The sequence below is a fragment of the Urocitellus parryii genome, chromosome 3, assembly GCF_045843805.1.
Source record: "Urocitellus parryii isolate mUroPar1 chromosome 3, mUroPar1.hap1, whole genome shotgun sequence".
Classification (NCBI taxonomy): Eukaryota; Metazoa; Chordata; class Mammalia; order Rodentia; family Sciuridae; genus Urocitellus; species Urocitellus parryii.
The window spans coordinates 211,437,562-211,460,232 of NC_135533.1; the positions used below are offsets into that span (position 1 = coordinate 211,437,562).

The 22,671-nt window shown below is 54.3% G+C and overlaps 4 protein-coding genes across 4 annotated transcripts; 2 read left to right on the forward strand and 2 right to left on the reverse strand.

Moving 5' to 3' along the window:
- The first annotated feature begins 116 nt into the window (after positions 1-116).
- Fdx2 (ferredoxin 2) lies at positions 117-5,062 on the forward strand. The gene is made up of 5 exons (XM_026399744.2): positions 117-257; positions 345-399; positions 613-719; positions 4,298-4,385; positions 4,628-5,062. The coding sequence occupies exons 1-5, from the start codon at positions 122-124 to the stop codon at positions 4,782-4,784; spliced, it is 543 nt and encodes a 180-aa protein (XP_026255529.1). The 5' UTR covers positions 117-121; the 3' UTR covers positions 4,785-5,062.
- A 388-nt stretch (positions 5,063-5,450) lies between these two features.
- On the forward strand, positions 5,451-9,712 carry Zglp1 (zinc finger GATA like protein 1). Its single transcript, XM_026399841.1, has 5 exons — positions 5,451-5,557; positions 6,162-6,527; positions 8,716-8,786; positions 9,152-9,245; positions 9,526-9,712. The coding sequence occupies exons 1-5, from the start codon at positions 5,451-5,453 to the stop codon at positions 9,653-9,655; spliced, it is 768 nt and encodes a 255-aa protein (XP_026255626.1). The 3' UTR covers positions 9,656-9,712.
- Positions 9,713-13,758: 4,046 nt separating this feature from the next.
- On the reverse strand, positions 13,759-19,949 carry Icam5 (intercellular adhesion molecule 5). The gene is made up of 11 exons (XM_026399720.2): positions 19,868-19,949; positions 18,714-18,983; positions 18,216-18,536; positions 17,718-18,005; positions 17,220-17,474; positions 16,829-17,077; positions 16,112-16,354; positions 15,737-16,015; positions 15,410-15,649; positions 14,731-14,994; positions 13,759-14,027 (listed from the first exon to the last, which is right to left on the reverse strand). Exons 1-11 carry the CDS (start codon positions 19,947-19,949, stop codon positions 13,759-13,761), a joined length of 2,760 nt encoding a protein of 919 aa, XP_026255505.2.
- Positions 19,950-21,521: 1,572 nt separating this feature from the next.
- Icam4 (intercellular adhesion molecule 4 (Landsteiner-Wiener blood group)) lies at positions 21,522-22,606 on the reverse strand. The gene is made up of 3 exons (XM_026399840.2): positions 22,213-22,606; positions 21,787-22,092; positions 21,522-21,661 (listed from the first exon to the last, which is right to left on the reverse strand). The coding sequence occupies exons 1-3, from the start codon at positions 22,604-22,606 to the stop codon at positions 21,522-21,524; spliced, it is 840 nt and encodes a 279-aa protein (XP_026255625.2).
- Positions 22,607-22,671: the final 65 nt, after the last annotated feature.

Genomic DNA, 22,671 nt, shown 5'->3' on the forward strand with positions numbered 1-22,671 from the left:
CCCCGGCGCAAACACCTCGCCGCCTCAGGACCCAAGCAAACCTCTGCGTTTGTGTTTGGGTAATTACGAGCTCTTGGTTCGCGTGTCCGGGACTGCGCATGCTCGGTCGTCTGGTCACGTGATGCCTGTCATGGCCGCCTCCGTGGCCCGGGGCGGCGTGAATGCCAGGGTCTTGCTGCGGATGGCCAGGGGTTCCTGGTGGAGCAGGTCCAGGGAGGCAGCGGCGCTGGCGACAGCCAGAAAATTCTGGACGACAGGTACCCAGGGCTCCTGGGACAGACTGCGTCAACCAGTCGGACGCCGGCAGAGCGGGGCGCAGCCGCTCACCTAACCGTGTTTTCTAGGCTCGCGCCCGGCAGGAGAGGAAGAGGCCAGAGGCTCTGAGCGGCCCGGGGACGTGTGAGTGTACGGGTCCAAATCCCTCGTTCCTCGTCCCATGAGGCTCCCCGATTCAAGCCCTGTTCTGCAACTTCATCCGGGGCTTTTTTTCTGCCTCGCCCCATTCAATACCTACCTATTTGTCTCGCCCATCCCCTGTCTCCTAACCCTAGAATCTGTGCGGCCCCTGAGCCCATGGTCCAATGTGGCATCCGCTCTACCATCTGTCCCCAGGGTGAACGTGGTCTTCGTAGACCGGTCAGGCCAGCGGATCCCGGTGAGCGGCAGAGTCGGGGACAATGTTCTCCACTTGGCCCAGCGCCACGGTGTGGACCTGGAAGGTAGGAGCCAAGTACAGGAAATTATGGAGGACCTGATCCTCCCTCCCCCCCTCCCCCTCCCCCCTCCCTCCCTCCCTCCCTCCCTCTCTCTCTCTCTCTCTCTCTCTCTCTCTCTTTCTCTTTTAATCACATCAAAACAGATATGTCTCTCTATTGACTAGCCCACCTGTGGCTTACTACCTAATATGTACTAAAATCCAAATTCTTCACCATGGCCTCATCCCTTTCCCAGTCTTCATTTATTAGAGGCACTAGAACTTCCCTCTGGGAGCTGTGTTCCCTTCCTGCTTGCTCCCTCCATTCTAGCCACTCTGTGATTTCTCAAACAGACAAGCTCATTCCTGCCTCGGAACCTCTGCATTTTCTGTTTCCTGTGTCAGAAGTGCTAGCCTAGCAGACCTTTTTGGTTCCTTCTCATCCTTCAGTTCTCAGTGTAAATGTTTTCTTCCTGACACTTCCATCCCACTCAGTCCAGCTAAAGTCTCCATCCCAGTCACCCTCATAGCACTGTTTTGCTTCCCTCCTTGCCATGTTTCCCACGGTGAGCTCAGGGACCCAGTTCACCTTGTTCATGCTTATCTGTTGCCTGGCATGGTACTTAGATGTAACAGGTTTTAAATCAGCTTTTGCTGAAGGAACAATAATAATAACGAATTACTTTAAGCACACTAGTACATATCAACTGGCTGAATCTTCATGAGAACTTTATGCGATAGAAGAGATTTATTCCATTTTACAGATGAGGAAACTGAACACCAGCTTAAGTAGACCCATCCCAAAATCAAGTAAGTGGCAAAACTAGATCCAAATCCAGCCCATTTGAGCCCCTAATCTGTGCTACCCTTCTGCAAACATTGAATGCCTACTATGTTTTGGGTAACAATGTACAAAACAGATAAGGACTCTGTCATCTCACACCAATTTCAGCCTAATAATGATAATAATCCCAAGAGTAAACATATTATTAAGTCATGATCAACTGGAAGGGTGGTATTAAAAAAAACATATACACTGCTGGGTGCAGTGGTGCATGCCTATAATCCCAGCAGCTGGGGAGGCTGAGGCCAGAGGATCACACACACACATGAGATGCTAAGCAACTCAGTGGGACCCTGCCTCTAAATAAAATATAAAATAGGGGGCTGGGGTTGTGGCTCAGTGGTAGAATGCCTGCCTCACTCATGTGAGGCACTGGGTTCGATCCTCAGCACCACATAAAAATAAATAAAAATGTTAAAAATGAATAAATAAGGAGCTGGGGTTGTGGTTTAGCACTAGAGCACTCACCTAGCATGTGCAAGGTCCTAGATTCGATCCTCAGTACCACATAAAAATAAATAAATAAAATAAAGGTATTGTGTCCAACTACAATTAAAAAATAAATATTTAAATAAATAAATAAAACACAAAATAGAGCTGCGTATGTGACTCAGTGGCCACGAGCCCCTGAGTTCAATCCCCAATCCCCCACCTCCACAAAAATAAAGAAAAATAAAAATAAACAGGGTTTATTTGTTGGGAGACTATAATAAGAAATCTTTTCAAGCCAGATGAGGTGGCATCTGCCTGTAATCCCAGTGCCTAGGGAGACTGAGGTAGGAGAATCACAAGCTCAAAGCCAGCCTCAGCAATTTAGAGAGTCCTTAAGCAACTTAGCAAAACTCTGTCTCATAAAATAAAAAGTACTATGGATGTGGCTCAATGATTCATTAAGCATCTCGGAGTTCAGTCCCTAGTACCAAAAAAAAAAAAGTCTTGGGGTTGGAGCTGTGATTCAGAGCGCTTGCCTAGCATGTGTGAAGCACTGGGTTCAAACCTTAGCACCACATAAATAAATAAAATAAAAGTATTGTGTCCATCTACAACTAAAAAATGTATTTTAAAAATTTTTTAAAAGTCTAATCCAATCATTAAAGGGGCCGTTGGGATATTGGAAGGCCATAGCAGGCCTTCCTACCATGGAAGCAGTTTTTTGGTTTTTTTTTTTTTTTTTTTTTTTTTATTGTTAGTTGTTCAAAACTAATTACATAGTTCTTGATATATCATATTTCACACTTTGATTCAAGTGGGTTATGAACTCCCATTTTTACCCCGTATACAGATTGCAGAATCACATCAGTTACACTTCCATTGATTTACATATTGCCATACTAGTGACTGTTGTATTCTGCTGCCTTTCCTATCCTCTACTATCCCCCCTCCCCTCCCCTCCCCTCCCCTCTTCTCTCTCTACCCCCTCTACTGTAATTCATTTCTCCCCCTTGTATTATTTTTCCCTTTCCCCTCACTCATGGAAGCAGTTATGTATTAGAATGCAATAGCCAGAAGTCCAGAACTGAGTTTGGAACATGAATTTTCGAGGCAAGTATCCTGTATTCAAATCTTGCCTTTTAACAGCTATGTCCCTGAGCAAGTTACTTAGCTGTTTCCTCATCTATAAAATGAGATGATTTAGTTGTCATCTCACTGGATTGCTGTTCGGATGAAACAATATTTAGTAATACTTTGTACTTGGCACAGAGAGAGGGAAGGCAGATTGACTGGGATCAGGTAAACCCAGAGATTAAGGTGGTTGAATTAAGACACTCTGGTTGCAGATGAGCCAGGCTCAGTGATGCTTGCTTATTATCCCAGCTATTTGGGAGGCCAAGGAGGAGATCACTTGAGATTAGGAGCTAGAGACCAGCCTGGGCAACATAGCAAAATCCCATTTCCAAAAGAAAGAAAAGTTATTTGTGGTGTAAACGGGACACAAAATTAAAAGGGGGACAGGGACAAGAAATAGGAGTTGGGGGACTCAGAGAATAGTTGAGTTGAACCCCCAGAGACAAGAATGGAAAAAGTGGAGAGAAGAGCATTCCAAGTCATGGATACAGCAAGTGCAAAGATCCTGAGGTGGGGATGAACTGGGGTATTGGAGTTTGGCTATTAGAGTGGCATCAAGAGGGTCAATGTGAATGAAGTGGAATGAATGAGGGGAGAAGGAATCTCAAGGACTCAGTAGAGGAGTCTAGATTTTTTCTGGATATGAAACCATTTGAAAAGTTTTAGGCCAAGAAAGACACCAAGCATAGTTCTTGGTGACTGATCAGAGGGTTCAGAAGTGTGTCCAACAACAAGTGATGAGTAGAAAAACCCTAGGTTCTGCCTCTTTTAATCCTTACTCCTGACCTATTCTCCCTTCTCCCTCCGGAGTCAGCCAGGGTGTCCTCTGGGAGCAGCAAGGAGGCAGGGGCACACTGGCCTAGCACAGGGTCACAGCACGGGCTCACAGGCTGCAGGGAATCTGCTGGCCGTTCCCCTCTCAGCTTTGCTGAAGTCACTCCATGCTTATTATTGGTTCCACACACCCAGCCAGGTCCTCCGTCTGCTGGAGAGTCCTTGGGAATTAAGACACTCTGGACATGCCCTCATAAAGCCTGCAGGCAGCTCCAGAACAAGGAACTGTGCAGGTGACCTGACATATGTGACCTGGAGGGAGTGCTGAGGCCTGCAGTGAAACAAAGAGCTTCTCCTTGGCACCCTTTGTGGAATGGCGCCTGCCCCTCACCAACATTCCCTTCACTTCCTGCCCCCAGGAGCCTGTGAAGCCTCTCTGGCTTGCTCCACCTGCCATGTGTATGTGAGTGAGGCCCACCTGGATCTTCTGCCTCCCCCTGAGGAGAGGTGAGCAGGGCAGACCCCCAGGCTCTGAGTGGCAGGGCTCAGCTGCTGAGCCTCCAGGTCCCCATGTCCATAGGGGCCACCAGGGAGGGCAGCCCCAGTTCTCCCGCCTCCAGCTGCTGGAAGGGGAGCCTCCCCTCTGCCCATTCCCAATTGGACTTGGTCAGCCTGCCTACCCCAGGGCTGCCAGTCTCCCCAGCAGCTGGGCCAGCATGTGGACGGCTAACGCTGCGCTCATTGCCCAGGGAGGACGACATGCTGGATATGGCCCCCCTCCTCCAGGAGAACTCGCGCCTGGGCTGCCAGATCGTGCTGACCCCTGAGCTGGAAGGGGCTGAATTCACCCTGCCCAAGATCACCAGGAACTTCTATGTGGATGGACATGTCCCCAAGCCCCACTGACATGGGCAGCAGGACTGTCCCCCACACCACCATGGCCCCAGGGCCAGGACTTGAAGGAATAGTCGAGCCGCCAGCCCAGCCCAGCCCGGAGTGCGAACAGGCTGGAGAGAGATGTCAGAAGCACGGTGAAGGCCAGAGACCGTGCTTGGAGAGATCACTGTGTCCAGAGTCTGGAGGGGACAGGGCCCCTACTTGGGGTGCCATCCCCCAGCCCCTAAGAATGGGAGCGTGAGCAGGGGTGGACTCAAATTGGAGCTGCAATAAAACTGTCTCATAGATTTCCAGCATGTCGAGTATCCTTGGGGGACCCCACATTCTGCATCTGCATCTGCTGGAACCCCAGCTCTCCTGTCCCGGCAGCAAGAGATGACCGCTGGAGATCTGAGGCAGAGCCTCGGGGTCCCCTTCTTCCTAGGCAGGTTACCCCGGCGGTGAGGCTCCGCCCCTGCAGCTGCGGAGGGATTTGGAGGGTTAGAGGCTGCCCTTGGCCCTGAGGGGTGTGCAGGTGACCTGAGTAAAGCCAGGAAGGGGAGGCAGCGCTGAGGAGACCCCAGCGGCCCGCCCCACCCAGCTGGGGCTCATTGCACCCTCGGGCAGCAGCCGTTGGGCTTTCCACCCCTTAGTGGTGGGGCGGGGCTGGGGTGTGACTGCCAAGACCCCGACCTGATGCTGCTGGGAGAGCTCCTGGCGTCTCGCTGTCTGGACGTGGAGCCGCCAAGACCCTCCGCCCAGCAGAAGCCGAGGCCTCCCGGATGCTTCAGGCTCAGTGGCAGGTGCGTAAGGCGGCGTCTGACCCCACCCTGCCGACATTTCACCTAGCCTGGTGGCAGGGGGTCATGGCCTCTGGTTCTTGAGGTTATCCAGAGGTCACCAAGTTAGTTACTAGTACTTCCAAAAAGAGCTTCTGGTCTCCAGACACTTGAGATGATCTAGGCTCTGAGGCCATACAATTTCACACCTCCCTGAATCCCCATGGCCCATGTGAGCACCACCGAGGGTCATCCAGGGGTTATGTAGGCCAGCGTATCAGTGATACAGACAGAAATCATATAAAGTCAGCGGGTCTTCTACTCAGAAGTCAGAAGCCCTGGCCTGGTCACCAAGAGTAAGTCCCTGCTTCCTGGGCTCCTGGGTGGATTAAATGGTTAATAAGGGCTGAGAACATCACCTGGCATGCTTACCTTGAGCCTTGTTTGCAATTGCTTTGTAACTTTTAAACCTGAAACAACCTAGAAGGGATTCCACAGCCCAGGCTGGGTGTGTGACCTGCTCAAAGGCACAGTTAGCAAGGAATAGGCTCCAGTGAGCACCCCCCAGGCCTTCTGGACCCAAGAACCACCCAGGGATGGAGGTAATCACCTGGCCTCTTGTCCACAGGTCCCTCTGGCCTGGATGCCAGGACTCCATCACTGCCCTGGGCTTCCTTCAAGAGACAGAAGAGGGGCTGGCCCTGCCCCCAACTCAGGACCCCCTGGCCCTGGGACCCTGCTGGGGACCAATGACCCTGGGGACTTTGGACCCCTTAACTATGGCCAGGAATTCCAAGAACATGCAGACCCCAGTCAGCCAGAAGCGCTGCAGCATGGTGCCCCCTGAGGGTCCTCCAGCCCCATCCCAGAGAAGACCACGCAAACAGCCGCACCCCTGCCGGGGCACTGAGAAAGGGGACCCCACGTTCCAAGGAGTGACTCTGACTTTTGAGTTAAAGCCGGACTGCAGCCTGCAGATCTTGCCCACCTACAGGTAGGGCCCAGCTGGGACAGGGTGACCTTTACAATATCCACAGCAGCTGGTTCTAGGACCCCACCTCCCTCCAGTTACCCAAATGTTATAGAGAATGCCATGCTATTTGCATAGAGCCCATGTACAAACCGTATACTTTGCTTTATTTATTTTTGTGATATGATGGGTTGAAACCAGGGCAATCTGCCACTTAGCTACACTCTCAGCCCTTTTTATTTATATTTATTGTGGTATTGATGATTTAGCCCAGGGGTGCTCTACCATTGAGCTACACCCTTATTTTTGAGACAGGGTCTCCCTAAGTTGCCCAGGCTGACCTCAAACTTGTGATCCTCCTGCTTCAGCTTCAGAGTTTCAGAGTATCGGGGATTACAGGCATGGGCCACTGAACCCAGCTTCCGGTGTACTTTAAGTCACTTCTAGACCCCTTAAAATATTTCATGCAGTGTATATACATGCAGTATGTAAATAGTTAAACTGTATCATTTAGGAAATGAAAAGTCTGTATGTGTTTAGTACATGTGGATTTTTTTCCCTAAATATTTCCTTTCTTAAAAATTTGTTCTAAACTGGGCGTGGTGGTGCGCGCCTATAATCCCAGCGGCTCGGGAGGCTGAGTCAGCAGGATCATGAGTTCAAAGCCAGCCTCAGTGAGGCACTAAGCAACTCAGTGAGACCCTGTTCTAATAAAATACAAAATAGGCCTAGGGATGTGGCTCAGTGGTGGAGAGCTCCTGAGTTCATTCCCTGGTATCGCCCCCCACACTTTTTTTTTTTCCTAATTATGTATACATAACAGTAGAATGCATCCTGCCACATCAGGCATAGATGGAATATGACTGCTCATTCCTCTAGTTGTACACATACATGCACATAGGGTCGGAATGTCCAGTTCATTCTACTATTCTTCATACCTGTTCCCTTCTCTCCAAATATTTACAATCCACAGAGTTTTTTTGTTTGGTTGGTTTGTTTCTTTTCTTACTTTTTTTTTTCTTTTTCTTTTTTTTTGTATCAGGATTGAACCCCAGAGCGCTTAACAACTGAGCCACATCCCCAGCCCTTATTAATGTTTCATTTCCAGACAGTGTCTCACTGAGTTGCTTAGAGCCTCTTAAGTTGCTGAGGTTGGCTTTGAACTTGCAGTCCTCCTGCCTCAGCCTCCCAAGCCTCTGGCATTACAAGGTGCGCCACCACACCTGACCAGATTTTTGTTGTTATTTTTACGATGCTAGGGATGGGCCTCCAGGGCCTCCTACAGTTGGTTGTGGTCTTGGATACAGAATCCCTGGATAGGGAGGGCTGACGTGCACATCCAAGAAAGGACCAGGACATTGATGGGGACTGGAATGTGGCTCAGCGTATGGTGATTGCCTAGCATTTGCAAGGCCCTAGGTTCAACTCCCAGCACACCACCAGAAGAAGAAAGGAAAGTATTGGGAGACAGATGCCCTGCAGTCAGTCCTTCCACATGTGAGACGGCTCAGTCTGATTAAGACCTCAGGCCAGTGCCATGTCCAGCCCTGCCTCTGTCTCCACTGAGACTTGGTCCCCTCTGTCAAACAGGCTGGTCCATACTGAGGGCAGCTGTATACTTTCCCCAAAAGTGAGGCTCTAAGCAACTTAGCAAGACCCTGTTGCAAAAAAATAAAAAAGGGGGGGATGTGGCTCAGTGGTTAAGTGCTCCTGGGTTCAATCCCCAGTACTCCGCCCCACCCCACAAAAAAAAAAAAAAATGGTTACTGGCAACACGTCTATGTTTTATGTTTATGTATTGGGAATTGAGCCCAGGGCACTTTTCCACTGAGCCGCATCCTCAGTCCTTTCTTTTTCTTTTTTTAAAATTGGAGACAGAGTCTTGCTAACTTGCCCAGGCTGGCTTTGAACTTGCCATCCTGCCTCAGCCTCTTGAGTTGCTAGGGTTACAGACATCACTACGGCCCTGACAACAGGCAGCACTGGATGTACACGGGCTCATGATGCCCATTGTACAGATTAGAAAACTGAAGCCTCGAGGGTGAGGATGTAGCTAGTCCAGGGCCACACAGCAGGCAAGGGGGAGAACTGGCACTTGAGCCTGTATCCCAGCACACCACCCTGTCTCCTAGGGCTGCCCCCATACCTTGATAATGAGTGTTCAGGGGACAGGACGCTGATCCCCAATGCTAATGCCTCATCTGCCCCGCAGCAGCCACTCTCAGGGACCACCCGCAAGCCCTGCCAGCCCTGAGCCCAGCCCTGGAGGCAGCGAGGCCCAGGGTGAGTCCTGAAGATGTAAGAGCTATAAATATTTGGGGGGGGCCAACTTCCTGTCCTCCCTGTCCTCCCTGCCTCTGTCTCCCTGCCCCTCCCCCTCCGGCTTCCCCATTTAGACCTGCCCAGGAGGAGTTGGAGTGCACCCCTCCCTTCAGGCTGAGTCACCCCACCCCCAGCTTCCTCCCCTGCTGAGCTGCACCATCTGTCCCTCTTCCTGGCTCTCCCTCTGTCTTTAACAACACCCAAGGCTGGCCCAGAGCCAGGTGGGGCCGTCACAGGGACCCCCACACACAATGCCCTACCTCCACAGGTCTCTTGAATTCAGATTCTTGACTCTGATCTTTGCCCTTTGACCTCTGACCCTCCAGCTCCACGATGCTGTGCCTCCTGTAGGACCCAGAGGACCCCTCTCTGGAGAGATGCTGAAGATGGGACCCCTCTCTGCAATGCCTGTGGTATCAGGTCCTCAGCATGGAGGGGGGAGTTGGGGTCGGGCCCCCCATTAGTGTGGGGGGATCTGGGAAGAAGAGGTACTCTTGAGGAGAATGGCTTCCTCATGATAGTTTCTGGGTCCCTGCTGTATCTTTTGTTTTTAGTTGTAGATGGACGCAATTCCTTTATCTTATTTATTTATTTTTATGTGGTGCTGAGGATCAAACCCAGGGCCTTTCTCCACTGCTGAGCTACATGCCCAGCCCCCCTGCTGCATCTTAAATGATAATTTCTTGTATCTCCAACCCAGGTACAAGAAATATGGTACCCGTTGTTCCAGTTGCTGGCTGGTGCCCAGGAAAAGTGTCCAGCCCAAGAAGCTGTGTGGCAGATGTGGGTTGTCCATGGACCCCCACCAAGACCCAACTCAGGAAATGTAAGCCCTTCTTCACTCAAGTGACCTGGTTCTGCCTCAGTTTTCCTAGGGGAAGAATGGGCAGAACTCCTAGGAGTAAGGAAAGTCAAGCCTGTCTCCTGTCTCTCCCAGGAAGAGTATCCAGGCTCAGTCCCCAGATTCCCTGTTTCATGAGGTCACCCCCCCTGGTTCAGCCCCTTCTCCAGTCGGGCTTGATTGGACTCCAAATAAAGGAAACTGTTTCAGCTGTGACTATTGTTATTGCTGTTAATACTTTGAGAAAGCCTGAGCTACTCAGAGCAGTGTGATTTCGGAATCCCATTCTGGGTACTTTCCTTCACTTCTCCCCATCCTGGGAAGATGGGGGCAGGTGTTTCATTGGGGTTGTGAGGAACACACACACACACACACACACAGAGATATATATATATATATACAGACCAACATAAGAATTAACCACATTCACTCAGCACAGTGTCCTATATAGGGAAACAGTCACCACACAAACGACACACATAGATGTACAAGACAAATGCATGTGCTGACACCCACATGTGAAAGACACACAGATACAGACTGACCACACCAATCAATAGACACAGCCAGTGACAGACACCTGTGTGTCATCGCACAGGGGACAGATGCATGTCGACAGACACACAGGTGGGCCCTTCATCTGCTAGCCTCACCCCTGCTTTCAGACTGTCACCCTCCCTGCATCCTTGAGCATACCAACCCTGTGTCCCCCCCCCTCTTCAAGAGATGCCCCCCAACCCAAAGCCAAAAATTGACCAGGGGAACCAGCCCTGGGCAGCTGGGATGCACAAGTCACCAGAGCTTATTGAGAGGGAGAACTTAGCCGGCAAGCCCTGGCTTCCATCCTCAGCACTGCAAAAATAAATAAATAAATAAATAAAGGTGAGTTGCATCAAGGTTGTGTCTGCTGCCTACTGCAGGAGGTGAGAGAGTACAAACCTGCGAGACCCTCCTAGTCTCACCTGAGTACAGCTGTAGGAAAAGCCCCGGGGCCCATATTCTGAGCCCTCAGATCATTGCTAACCTTTCCTCAGCCTGAAACATCTTCCCTCCCCAGGGCTGCTACCTTCTTGTCATTTGGAAAAACTTAATATCATCCCTTCAGGGAAGCCTTCCTAAACCACCGACTCTAAAACAGAACTCCACACCCACTCAGCCCACATCAGTCTCAGGTTCAGCTCCTTGCCGGTATTCCTCTTAGAACCTGCCAGAAGTTTCATTTCTCTATCTGGCCCAAAAGTATTTAATCACATTCATCTCTCTCCCACTAGACCATGACTTGGGTCCAGGGTGGCCACATCTGTGTGCTTGACCACAAGAGGCCTCCCCAGTGCCCAGCATGGAAAAACTTGAGGTTACACATTGAACTCATCAAGGTCTTTGTCTGCAGATTCACAACTGTTTTTACCCATTTATTGAGCATCTATTGTGTGCCCCAGTGGGGATACTTGGTGAGTAGAAAGAACAAAGTACAGGGCTGGGGTTGTGGCTCAGTGGTTGAGCACTCATTTCCCACGTGCAGGACCCTGGGTTCAAGCCTCAGCACCACATAAAAATAAGTGAATTAAAGGTGTTGTATCCAACTACAACTAAATTTTAAAAAAATATATTAAAAAAAAAAGAACAAAGTACAGTACTATGGTACATCCTGTAATCCCAGTGACTCAGGAGGCCAAGGCCAGAGGATGGCAAGTTCAAGGTTAGCCTCCAGAACTTAGAGCCTATCTAAAAATAAAAATAGCTAGGGGTATAGCTCAGTGATAGTGTTCCTGGATTCAATCCCCAGTACTGAAAAAAAAAAAAAAAAAAAAAATTTAGGGGCTGGGGTTATGGCTCAGTGGTAGAATATTTGCCTCGCACCTGCAAGGTCCTGGTTTCGATCCTCAGCACCACAAATAAATAAATAAAATTATTAAAAAAAATTTAAAAATGAAAAGATCAATGATCTTCTGGGGCCAATATTCTAGGCTGAGAGAGCAATATTCAGTTAGCTGGAGCAGTGGTGTACACCTGAAGGCCCAGCTACTCAGGAGGCTGAGGGAGGAGACTCACTTGAGCCCAGGAGGTGAATTCAGTCTAGGAAACACAGAGAGACCCCATTTCTTAAAAATAAATACAATTTCAATAAAATGTCAAATAGAATCTTTTTTTTTTAGTTGTAATTGGACACAATATCTTTATTTTTTATCTTTATGTGGTGCTGAGGATCGAACCCAGGGCCTCGCACATGCTTGGAGAGCGCTCTACCACTGAGCCACAATCTCAGCCCCCAAATAGAATCTTAAGTAGTGATCTGGGCTACAGAAAAATGTGTAAGAGGAATTGAGCCAGATGCGGTGGCACACATCTGTAATCCCAGCGACTGGAGAGACTGAGGCAGGAGGATCATGAGTACAAAACCAGCCTCAGCAAAAGAAAGGCACTAAGCAACTCAGTGAGACCCTGTGTCTTAAATAAGATTCAAAACAGGGCTGGGGATGTGGCTCAGTGGTTGAGTGCCCCTGAGTTCAATCCCCAGGTACCCCCCCACAAAAAGAATTGAGGGGCTACTTTATCCATGGGGCTCAGGGAAGGTCCCCTCAGGGATTGACATGGCATAGAGACCTCAAGATAGTGAACTAGGGCTGGGGTTGTGGCTCAGTGGTAGTGAGCTTGCCTAGCACGTGCAAGGCCCTGGGTTCGATTCTCAGCACCACATAAAAATAAACAAACAAAATAAAGGTACTGTGTCCAACTACAAATAAAAAACAAATACTTAAAAAAAAAAAAAGGGGAACTAGCAAAGGGACCTGGAGGTGAGGACTCCCCTGTCAGAAGGAACAGCGTGGGCTGGGTATGGTAGTGCACACCTGTAATACCAGGTACTCTGGAGGGAGATTGAGGCCGGCCTCATCTTAGTGAGACCCTATCTCAAAATGAAATAAAAAGGGCTGGGGGTGTAGCTTAGCGGTAGAGCACCCCAGGGTTCAACCCTCACTATCAACAAAACCAAACCAAAGGACAGGACAGGCAGGCAAGATTTTGTGGGCTTCAGGGGAACTGGAGGAGGCCAGGGGGAGTGGTAGAGACTTGAGGGGGAGCCCAGCAGGGACTCTAACTTGCCTGTGCTTTGTTGCTTTTTGTCCCTGGCACTTAACACCCAGAACCAGTTTGCCCTCTCATGCCCTCCTTCCTGTTCTCATCTTTGCTCATTAAATGTTCGCATGGGGGCAGCCAATGAAGCTTGGAGCTGCCCAGGCGGACTTCCTTCTCCAGAGCTCTGTGTTCCTGTTTTTGAGGGAGGAGGGAGAGAGGGGGAGGCCCAGCTGTTCTCTCCTTATGCCATTGGAGGGATGGTGATGTGCGTGGGGGTTGCTGCTGATCCCCTGTGTTAGCTCTGAATCATGATGGGTCAAGTGAAAAAGCAGGTTGGGGTAAACTGAGGCAGTGTGGGTGGACACTGGCTGGAGGAAGCTTTGGGGAGGGGGCAGCAGTGGTCCTTTAACAGGAGGGATATCCTGAGGGCTGACATCCACAACTGCAGCCACTGCTCCTCCCTCCACCCATCCCACCACTTGGGAAGGACTGCTTGGCCTCTCCCGGCAAGGCGGCGTGGCTCTGCCGGTAAACAGACCTGGGGAAAGCACCTGATCTCCCACCTTCAGGATCTAGCTGGGTCAGGGGGCAGATGGGAGGTCCGCGCTGGGCGGAAGAGATAAGCAACAGGGAGGAGGAGGAAGGAGCTGGTCCCCACCCCTGCCCAAGGGTCCTGTGATGGCAGGAAACAGGGTACAGGGAGGTAAATCCAGATCACACTGCTTACCCGCGGCTTGTCACGAGCCTGACGCCTGACACATAGTAGGCTCTCAAAAAAAAGTCTTTTGGAGGAATAATCGTCGCAATCCTGATTCGACCACATTGTCTCACTTTGCATCCACAGAAGCCGAGACCGAGAGTCCTTTATAAAAACTTTATTGGGGGAGATGGGTAGAAAATCGGGGTGATACCCCTGGAGTTGAATAAATAAATAAATGAATAAATAAATAGAACAATAAATAAGCCCCCGTGTGCGCCTGGGGGGCGGCCCCCGGCCCGCGGGGAGAGGGGAGCAGGTCACGCGGAAGTCAGCTGGATGGAGAAGACCTCGCCCCCCGCCGGCGACTCCGCGGAGCCCCCAGTCTCGGGTCCACCTTCCGCGCTCCCGCCGGCGCCCCCGCCCGCGCCGTTGAGGCACACGGCCTCTCCTGAGCTCTCGGCCTCCTGGACGTTGTACTCGCCCTTCTTGCAGGCGGTGGACTGCACGTAGAAGGCCAGGCCCGCCCCAGCCGCCAGCAGCGCCGCGCCCCCGGCCGCTCCGCCCACGGCCACCCACAGCCACGGACCTGCCGCGTGGAAATTTTCACCCAGGGAGGGAAAGCGCCAGGCTCCTCCCACCCCCAGTCACTGTCCCCTGGCATGAACACGAGGTCAGCCTTCATGCATCTGGCAAGTGAGCCCCAGGGAAGTGGGCGCGGCCTGTGAGAAGTTGGAGAGCACCTAAGGCCCTCTAGGGGCAGTGGGACCGCAGACCCAGTTGACACCCCATGCGAATACAAGCCCTTGACCCCATAGTGGTGACTCAATTGTCTCCATTCCCAGAAGGAAGAAGACCAGTGAGGCCAGCGCAGTTTCTCCACCCCAGAGAGAACCATCCCCAGGAGCTACATTTAATGGGGGAGGGCACCTCGTTGACCCCCATCAGCTTCCCTGGGTCCCCCTTCCCCACAGCGCCATAGTGGAGGGTGAGTTAGGTCAAGTCATCCTCACCCTCTACCCCAAAACCCACTCCAAGTTCATCAGAGCCTCCCACAGCTGTCACAGCTCTGAAGGGTCCCTCCCCCTGGAGCTGACCTTCCTCCCGACCTCCGCCTCCCACCCCTGATCTTCCATCAAGAGGCCCATTCGTCAGGCGCGTTGACTTCTACTTTGACCCACTTTGGTCTCGTCTTTTGGGATTGAGAGGCAGAGATTGATACTGACCCGAGCCCCAAGGCCCGGGTCACGCCCTCCAGCAGATCCCTTGCTCCATCCCCAGCTGTCACTTACCAGCCACGCGCACCGTGATGCGCCGTGCATGGCGCCCGTGCGCGTTGGTGGCGGCGCACTCGTACTCCCCGCCGTGACTGCCCATAGCGCCCGCCACGCTTAGCGTGCTATTGTTGCTCGACAGGCCGATGTTGAGGGCTCCCGGGGGTGCGCGCCAACTGATCTGGGCTGGAGGCCAGGCCTCTGCTCGGCAGGTCAACGTGAAGTTCCCGCCTGGCCGCACGCTCGAGGGTGAGGCGGCCAGCTCCGCCACTACCGGACGGTCTGCAGGGGTCAAAGCGGTGAAGACCGATTTAGCGGCTGCTCAGCGGTTACCCAGGTGCCCTACTCTGGCCCATCATAATCGGCCTGACGCCTCCTCTTTTCCGGTGAGGGGAGAAAATGCTGCTGGCGTCAGAGCACCTTCCCTCCACAATCAGCATTTTAGGACATAAATTTTGCTCCCTTCTTATTGAATGGGAGGAGGTGGAGCTTTGCCACTATCCATCCAGGATTTAAGCAAGCCGGAGCGAGTTCCTGTTCTCTAGAATTTTCATTACCACCCAGGTTTAGGCCAGAACTCCCTGCTCCCAACAATGGGACTGAGAGAGGTGTCGCTGAACTTCCGTGGGCTCTGTTACCACTGCAAATTACTTTTCCAGGGACAGAGTCCCTTGCATCAGGAAAGGCCTGCACTCACATTCCACGCCCACAGTGATGGTCCGGGAATCTGTGCCATGAACATTGGTGGCCACACAGAGATAGGTACCCGCGTCCTCTCGGGACACGCGCTGCCTCTCAGGCTGGGGCGCACCCTTTCTGGAGCAGTGCACTTGTGGGAAGGGCTGACCTCGGGCGGTGCAGGCCAGCGCTGCAGGTTTAGCCCCTTCCAGCCATGTCTGATGACTTGGGCAGGTGGACTCATCCATCTGTGGCGACGCTGCAGAGTAGCCAGTAGAGGGCGTCAGGGAGGGGGCCCGGGACCCTGGGGACACCCCTTATTCCCGCCCACCTGGGCCCCGCTCACACTCCGCGCTCACGACAACTGTTTTGACCGTGGAGCCATGCCGGTTGGTGGCGTTGCAGATGTAGATACCAGGTGTCAGGTCACTAGCAATACTGGGGTCTCTAGGATTAGGGTTTGAGCTTGCCAACGGCAGCACGGTCCCCTCACTGGCACCCTCAGAGCCCACGCACTCCACGCTTGGCTCTGGCTTCCCATCGACATCACAGGAAAACAGTCGTCCAGATCCTTGCACCCAGGTCCAGTTGCTGGGGCAACTCAGCTCGTCAAAACTGGGGCCATCTGGGACACAAGGAAGCAGGGGTTCACATAGGGGACAGGAAGCTGGTCTGGGTCGTGCCAACAAACCCCATCTTGTCCTGAGCCGCCTCTACTCACATTCCACCGTGACAGCCACATTTTTAGCTGCAGAGCCTCGAGCGTTGGTGGCTTCGCATCGGTAAGTGCCTGCATGCTCCCGAGCCACGTGCAGCAGCCCTTCGACAATTTTGGCCTCCCCAGTGCGTACACAGCTCACGTTGGGCGGAGGGACCCCGTGCGCCACACAGCTCAGCGATGCCTCTGTTCCCTCCAACCAAGTAATCTGTTCTGGGCAGCCCACACTGTCTAGCGCCGGTGCATCTGAAAGGAGGCGTATGTTGTTGGGTTTGAGGTCTGGGGACCGATGTGATGACCTTAGTGACCCTTTTTGGGTCCCAGCGCCAGGCTGGGTTGGGCAGGCTGTGCCCTGCAGGGAGTGCTAGCCAAAAGGGGTGTAGCTAATCAAGCCAAGAACTGCTTTGAGGCTCCATGAGCCCTGAGTAGGGACATTTTTCTAATTCCCACAATGAACCCACAGGCCCTCTCCAGTCTTCAGCCTAAATTTTTTGGCCACTCAGACAGCCCATTTTTGCCAGAGTACACCCACACACCCACGCCCCCATCCTTTTCCAAGATTGGTCCCTGATGCCGCTTCCTCACCAGCCTCTTCCCTTTTCCCAAATCTTGCTCAGAGACACACTTCAAACCCTATTCTTATACTTCGCTGTAGGTCAGCCCCGCTTAGGCCCTGAGAACCAGAAAGAGAGGAGGCGCCCTGGGTACCCCACTACTCACATTCTACTGTTAGTGTCACGTCCTTGACCGCCTCGCCCTGTACATTGACCGCTGTGCAGCGGTAAGTGCCCGCGAGTGCGCGAGTGACCGGACCTAGTAGGCCAAGCGCCAGCACCGCCCCGCCGTCGGGCCTCGCGCAATGCACTGAGGGCGCTGGGTTTCCTCGGGCCTCGCAGCGCAATGTCTGCTCTGGGCCCTCTGGCCACGTCCAGCTTCTGGGACAATCAGAGTCGTCCAGCCGGGGACCATCTGTGGACAGGGGCGTGGGATACAAGAGGCTAAAAGTGGCTTGCGATGAATGACCCCCGCTGCCACTATGCGATCGCGATCGGAGAGTGAGCAGGTGATTGGAGGTCACTAGGAGCTGGGCGATGGGTTAACATTAACTCACACAGGACGCGAAGCTCCGCGCTCGCGTTCTTGCTCAAGATCTCCCCATCCACCTCGAGGATGGCTTCGCAGAAGAAGCCGCGCCTGTCATCATTCTCAGTGATGTTTAGCTGGAGTTGGGCGGGCTGCCCCAGAACAGCAGCTGGAATTCCCTCCAGTGTGACCAGGGTCCGAGCCCCGGCTGTGCAGGTTACTGTCACCATCTTCCCCTCAGGGGCGTTGGGTTCGCTCAGGTTCAGGAGGGGCGCGGGGAAGCCTGGGGACCGAGCATTGCCGGGAGTCCGCTGACCACGCCCCTCCTACGGGTCAAAGCCCGCCCCTTATGTCCCGGGGCGTTTCCCGGGTTGCAGCCAACTTCCCAACCTCTATCTGTCGGTCCTTTAAAAATTCTCTGGCCATGCCTGTTCAGATACTGAGATCCCGCCCACTCATCGCCCCGCCTTTGAGTGGTTTTGGCCCCACCCCTAGGTCGCGGAAATCTGGGTGCGCAGCTCCTTACTGTAGATCGTTAGGTTCTCCCGGGTCTCTCGGCTTTCGCCCCCCAAGGTCACGGTGCAGACCAGCTGCCTGGCACCCTCCTGCTCTGCGCTTGCGGTGACTGTAGCAGTGGCCATGAGGGCGTCCCCCTCGAGTGTGACATAAGGATTCAGTCTCTGATCTCCCAATTCGAGGTAAACCCCAGCCTCCGGGGCTGGAAACAGTCCGTCCAAAGAGCAGCTCACCGGCTTTTCTGAGCCCACTTCTAGGAGCCGGGGAGCATTGAGGCGCGGGGAGTCTGGAGACAAGGCTAGGGTCGAAGAATAGGGCTTAAATTTATGTACTGAGCAGTCGATATGTACTAAGCATTTCACATTCACTATCTTATATTATCAGTCTTAAGGCATAGACGAAAATAACTCAGCAGGTGAGCATTGAAGTAAGGAGTAGCATTCAGATGCATATGTCTCTAAACTTAAAAATCAGCCCGCCCCAACTTGGGGACCCCACACCCACTCACCGAAGGTTCGGAGCTCTCTGGGGGCGGAGCTGTTTTCAAACAGTCCCAGGCCATGCGGCCGAAGGTCCAGCTCCGCGCGGCACGAGAAATTAGCTCCATGGTCCTCTCTCCGCGCCAGTACCGTGGCGGTGAGCACCGCGCCCCGCGCTCGGGGTGGCTCGCCGGCAAAGTTGCGGCGGATCAGCTCCTGAGCCCCGCGCAGCAGGGTCAGTGTGAGGCTCCCGCGGGGACCGGCGCCCGGGACCCTACAGCTCAGGGTGAAGTTCTCGCCCACGGGCTGCCAGGCAGGTAGCGGCACCAGCTCTACGCGATCTGGCCGCTCTGCAAAATGGGAATCGCTGCTATTGGAAACGCTGGGGCTTAGGGAGGCAAGACCCAGAAGGGAGAGTGTGGGAATCTAGAGGGTGGAGCCTAAAGGGGAGGATCCCGGAACCCTGGGGCGGGGCCTCGGAAGGGAAGGAAAGTAGTGGAGTATGAGCTTGGCCACACAGAACTCACGGAAAGTGCGAATGAGCCCACGCGCCTGTAGTGTGCGCCGCGCGCAGCGGAAGAAGCAGACGGGCTGGGTCTCTGGCTCGCGGATGTCCACTAGCTGCCGCGCCAGCCAGCGCAAGCCCCTCTGGGTCCCATTTCGACGCAGCGAGGTCTCCAGGCCACCGCGCTCCGGCCGAGGGCAGTTGGTGCTGCAGTTCAGCCACAGCGAGCCCCCGCGCTCCACAAGCGCAACGCGGGGCTGCAGGTCTGCCCAGAAGGGCTCCTGCGCGACCGCTGCCCGGGGAAACGCGGGCTCAGCCTGAGACCTCAGTGCCCCTACACTGAGTCAGGGGTCCCCGAGGGACGAGCAGAGGCCACAGTCAGGAAAGAACCCAGGAGTCCCGCGTCCTGCCCGGGCCTCAGGTTTGGATGTGTGCTCCTAGAGTCCAAACCTTGAGGGTGTCTCTGGGACATGGCAACGGTGAGCCCTGGTCTCCAAGGCTCCAATGAAGTGGTGGGAAAACATGGTGGGAGGGGAAGAGAGGGAAAATGGGGTCTTCGATGCACACAGCAACGCTGGGAGGAGGGGACTCCAGGTGGGGGATGGGGAATGAACGAGTTCTCAAGGTCCTGGCAGATCGCCAGGAGACTGAGGTTGGAGTGAGGGCAAAGCTGAGTTGTGCCTGAGTCAAGGATACGGGAGGACCCCAATCCTGGGTAAAGAATATGGAAAGAGGACGCGGGGCTGGACGCTTGGAAGGAACCGCGGGAACGACTCGGTTGCCAGGGCTCCGAATGGAGCGGGAACAGCGCCTCTGAGTCATGAGTTGAGGAGATAGGGTCTTTGCTGATCGTGAGTGGGAAAGACGCCAGTCCATGGTCCACAGTGCACCACACAGAGCGAGGAGGTACCCGGGGAAGGGACAGGAGAGCCACAGGGTCTCTAGGGCACAGGGTTGGGTGCAAAAGAACACCCTCCATCTCGAAGGGAGTAGGAGGGCCAGGAGTCACGAGGCTGGGTCTCTGTGCGTGGTGGGGGGAGGGAGACAGGGGCTCAAGGTGGGGAGCAGAAGCGTGGGAGAGAGGAGAGGGCGGAGCTGGGAGGGGCGTAAGGCCGCTGCTCAGGTCTGGCAACTCCGCCCCAGCTCTGTCCACCCCGAGCAGCAGCGGGCTCTTACCTGAGAGGCCAAGGATCCCCAGGCCCAGGGCAGCCCAGAGGCCGAGTAGCGCTCGGCGCAGCCCCGGCGAAGGCCCTGGCATCGCCGCCGCGGGGGAAGCGAAGGAAGCGAGGGGAGCGCGAGTGACGAGCCCGGCTAGAGGACGGCGCGGCGCGGCGGGTGGAGTGTGGGGGAGGCAGAGTTGCGCTCGGGGATTGGTTTAAACGTTGGTAACTTGGTTTCCAAGGAGGGGGCGGCGGCAGAGGCGGCGGGGGGCGGGAGGCGAGCGTGCACTGGGCTCCAGGCCTTGGCGAAGGCGAGCCGGCAGGAGTGAGCGACCCCCGGGTTTACATGGAGGTCGGCCCGATCTCCTGGAGCCTTCTGGGGACGACCACGCTCTCCCGCGTCATCCTCGGCCGCGACGCGGAGGTGGGGGGATGCTGGGTTGCCCTGCCCAAACCTCCACCCACCCTGGTTTAGATGCCAGGATAACAAGCTGGGCTCTGAGCTCCGCCCGCAGGTTTAGCTCCTCCTACCAGCGCCCCTTAGGGCGGGGATTGATTTGGAGCTTAAGAGAGGTTTGAGCAACACCGTGTGGGGAAAAGACGGGTCTAGAGGACGGTGTGGGGATGCCTCCTTCCACTGAACCGTCTTCTGACCCCGAGGAGCTGAGGATGACAACCACACCTCTAGTCCTCCCGCTCGGCTTCGGCACGCGACGAGGGGGCGGGGACGAAAGTGCCAGCGAGTCGGAGACACGTGTGCGTGCGCGCAGCGTTCGCGGGCGTCTAAATTAGAGTCGGCTCGGCTCGGGGTCTGTATTTACCCAGCGTGCAGCGGGCATGTGTCTACCCGCCTGTGCGAGCGCAAGCTTCCCAAGGAGCGCTTCTGAATGCGCCTTCCTCGGGGCGGGCGGAGCCCTGGACAGTGTCGGCTCCGCCAGGTACCCTGAGCGGGCCTAAATTCTGCATCTTCGTGAGACCGAGAAATCAAATGTCACGCTTTTGTGCATCTGGGTCCCAAGCTTTGACACCTCCCATATGCCCACCTGGCCCAGTGACTACCAGGACGTTGCTAGGACACCAGGCTCTGACAACCTACGTGGACCATCTGATGACCTCTCTCTTGCTGTCACTACATAGATAGTTTGGGTATCCCTTTCCCGCAATACGTGACCCTATATGACCCCGCCCACTTATTTTCAGTTCCTCAACGCTAATAGTGGGCTGTGGGGATGAGGACCCCTCCGATGACCCCTCCACTGTAAAGTGGAGATGGGGGTGGGAAAAGAAACTTAACATCCAATCAGAGCTGCTGCGTGGTAGCAACGGAGCCAATGAGGAAAAGCTGTACAATGAACCAGCCCTCCCCCAGCCCAAGGCCCCTCCAGGGCCCCATTTAGCCCATCTGCACCTCACTGATAATGCTAGCAGATGTTTTTTTACTACACCGGTTGGGAATGCAGAGGTACTGGGCCCTGGAACCTCAAGTAGGCCTTCAGGGAGAAACCTCAAGTGCCTAACTAAGCAAGACAAAGAATTTTGAGAAAGCAGGGCCAGTAAAGGAGACACTTTCCTCTAAGGACCCTTAGGTTGTGTGACAGAGACTGGTCAAGGAAGCTTTATTGATCCAAGCTGGGTTTACTAAATTGTTCCAGACTTCTTTTTCCTTTGGCTTAGTTGGCATAGAATAGCTTTCTAAGCCAGGGCTGCTTAGCTGGGCACTTGCACAGGTAGGCAGCCCCCATGGCAAGAAGAATCCCCACAAGGGCTGCGATGGAGGTGGAGGCCAAGGCTTTGGAGGCGGGGTTCCAAGCTGGGAGCAGGAGGTGAGAATTAGGAAAGGAGCACATAGAGGTCTGGCGACCACCATGTGGTCATTAGGTCTGCACACCATCCTGAAGTCATAACCTCCCTCCCCCAAGTCCCCAGGTGCCTCACCTAAGGCTGTTAGCATAATAGGTGCTGAGCTGCTGTGTATCACCAGACCGTGGAGACTGAGGCGCGCGTGGCAGGTCAACGGCTGCCATAGGTTGCTGGGCCCAGCGCGCAAAACATGGGTCAGCGTCACATTGGCCACATGCAAACCTTGAAAGTGCTCCAAGGTTTCGAAATAGATGATCTGGCCGCGGCGCCTCAGGATCACCATCAAGGAGCCCACTGGGAAAACGTGCATCACGTGGCAGCGCAGAAAGTACCCTTGGCCAACCAAGATGGGTGGTTCCAGGATAACGCTGCGAGGCCGCTCTAAAGCAAGAAGGGAGCCCCACCGTAAGGTCCGCGGGCGCCCCCTCTTGCGACTTTCAACTACCCCATCCTTCACCTTCTTCCCCTCACCCCAGCTGGACCTGTACCCCTGTCCCTCACTGTAGGTGGTGATCCTGGCGGTGGCCTCTCGCGTTTTTCCTGCGCAGGTGACGAAGCAGTGTACGTCGGAGCTCCAAGCCCTCACATTCAGCAGCTGGTAAGATACCCAACCTGGCCCACTGAGCGTCTTGCCCCGCAGCAGCTGGGTGCCGACGCTGGAACTTGCCGGCAGGGGGCAGCTATTGCTGCAGTTAAGCCACACTGAGCCCCCCTGCGGAACCACCACCAACTCCGGATTAATGCGTACCCAGAAGGGCGCTGGTGTCCCCGAGGGTGCGGGAGGGCTGCCGCTGGTGCCTTGCACACGCTCAGCCTGGCGCCCCAGCACGCCTCCATCTCCTGGATACACGGTCACCAGCAAAAGCAGCAGCGACAGGAGGAGCAGAGACCCCATGGCAGAAAGCCCGCGCTGAAGGGCCTGGCGCCAGAGAGCCACCACTGGCTCTGGAGATAGGAGAT

What these genes read in the sequence shown, in the direction of transcription:
- Fdx2 (XM_026399744.2), top strand. Translation starts at nt 122, where the DNA reads ATGCCTGTCATGGCCGCCTCCGTGGCCCGGGGCGGCGTGAATGCCAGG. An exon ending in CAGAAAATTCTGGACGACAG is followed by an intron (nt 258 to 344) that starts GTACCCAGGGCT and finishes CGTGTTTTCTAG; the next exon opens with GCTCGCGCCCGGCAGGAGAG. An exon ending in CTGCCTCCCCCTGAGGAGAG is followed by an intron (nt 4,386 to 4,627) that starts GTGAGCAGGGCA and finishes CTCATTGCCCAG; the next exon opens with GGAGGACGACATGCTGGATA.
- Zglp1 (XM_026399841.1), top strand. Translation starts at nt 5,451, where the DNA reads ATGCTGCTGGGAGAGCTCCTGGCGTCTCGCTGTCTGGACGTGGAGCCG. An exon ending in CAGATCTTGCCCACCTACAG is followed by an intron (nt 6,528 to 8,715) that starts GTAGGGCCCAGC and finishes TCTGCCCCGCAG; the next exon opens with CAGCCACTCTCAGGGACCAC. An exon ending in TGCAATGCCTGTGGTATCAG is followed by an intron (nt 9,246 to 9,525) that starts GTCCTCAGCATG and finishes TCTCCAACCCAG; the next exon opens with GTACAAGAAATATGGTACCC.
- Icam5 (XM_026399720.2), bottom strand. Translation starts at nt 19,949, where the DNA reads ATGCCAGGGCCTTCGCCGGGGCTGCGCCGAGCGCTACTCGGCCTCTGG. An exon ending in GGGGATCCTTGGCCTCTCAG is followed by an intron (nt 18,984 to 19,867) that starts GTAAGAGCCCGC and finishes TTCCCCGGGCAG; the next exon opens with CGGTCGCGCAGGAGCCCTTC. An exon ending in CATCACTGTGGGCGTGGAAT is followed by an intron (nt 14,995 to 15,409) that starts GTGAGTGCAGGC and finishes TGACCCCTGCAG; the next exon opens with ACCGTCCGGTAGTGGCGGAG.
- Icam4 (XM_026399840.2), bottom strand. Translation starts at nt 22,606, where the DNA reads ATGGGGTCTCTGCTCCTCCTGTCGCTGCTGCTTTTGCTGGTGACCGTG. An exon ending in CGCCAGGATCACCACCTACA is followed by an intron (nt 22,093 to 22,212) that starts GTGAGGGACAGG and finishes TTCTTGCTTTAG; the next exon opens with AGCGGCCTCGCAGCGTTATC. An exon ending in TATTATGCTAACAGCCTTAG is followed by an intron (nt 21,662 to 21,786) that starts GTGAGGCACCTG and finishes TCCTGCTCCCAG; the next exon opens with CTTGGAACCCCGCCTCCAAA.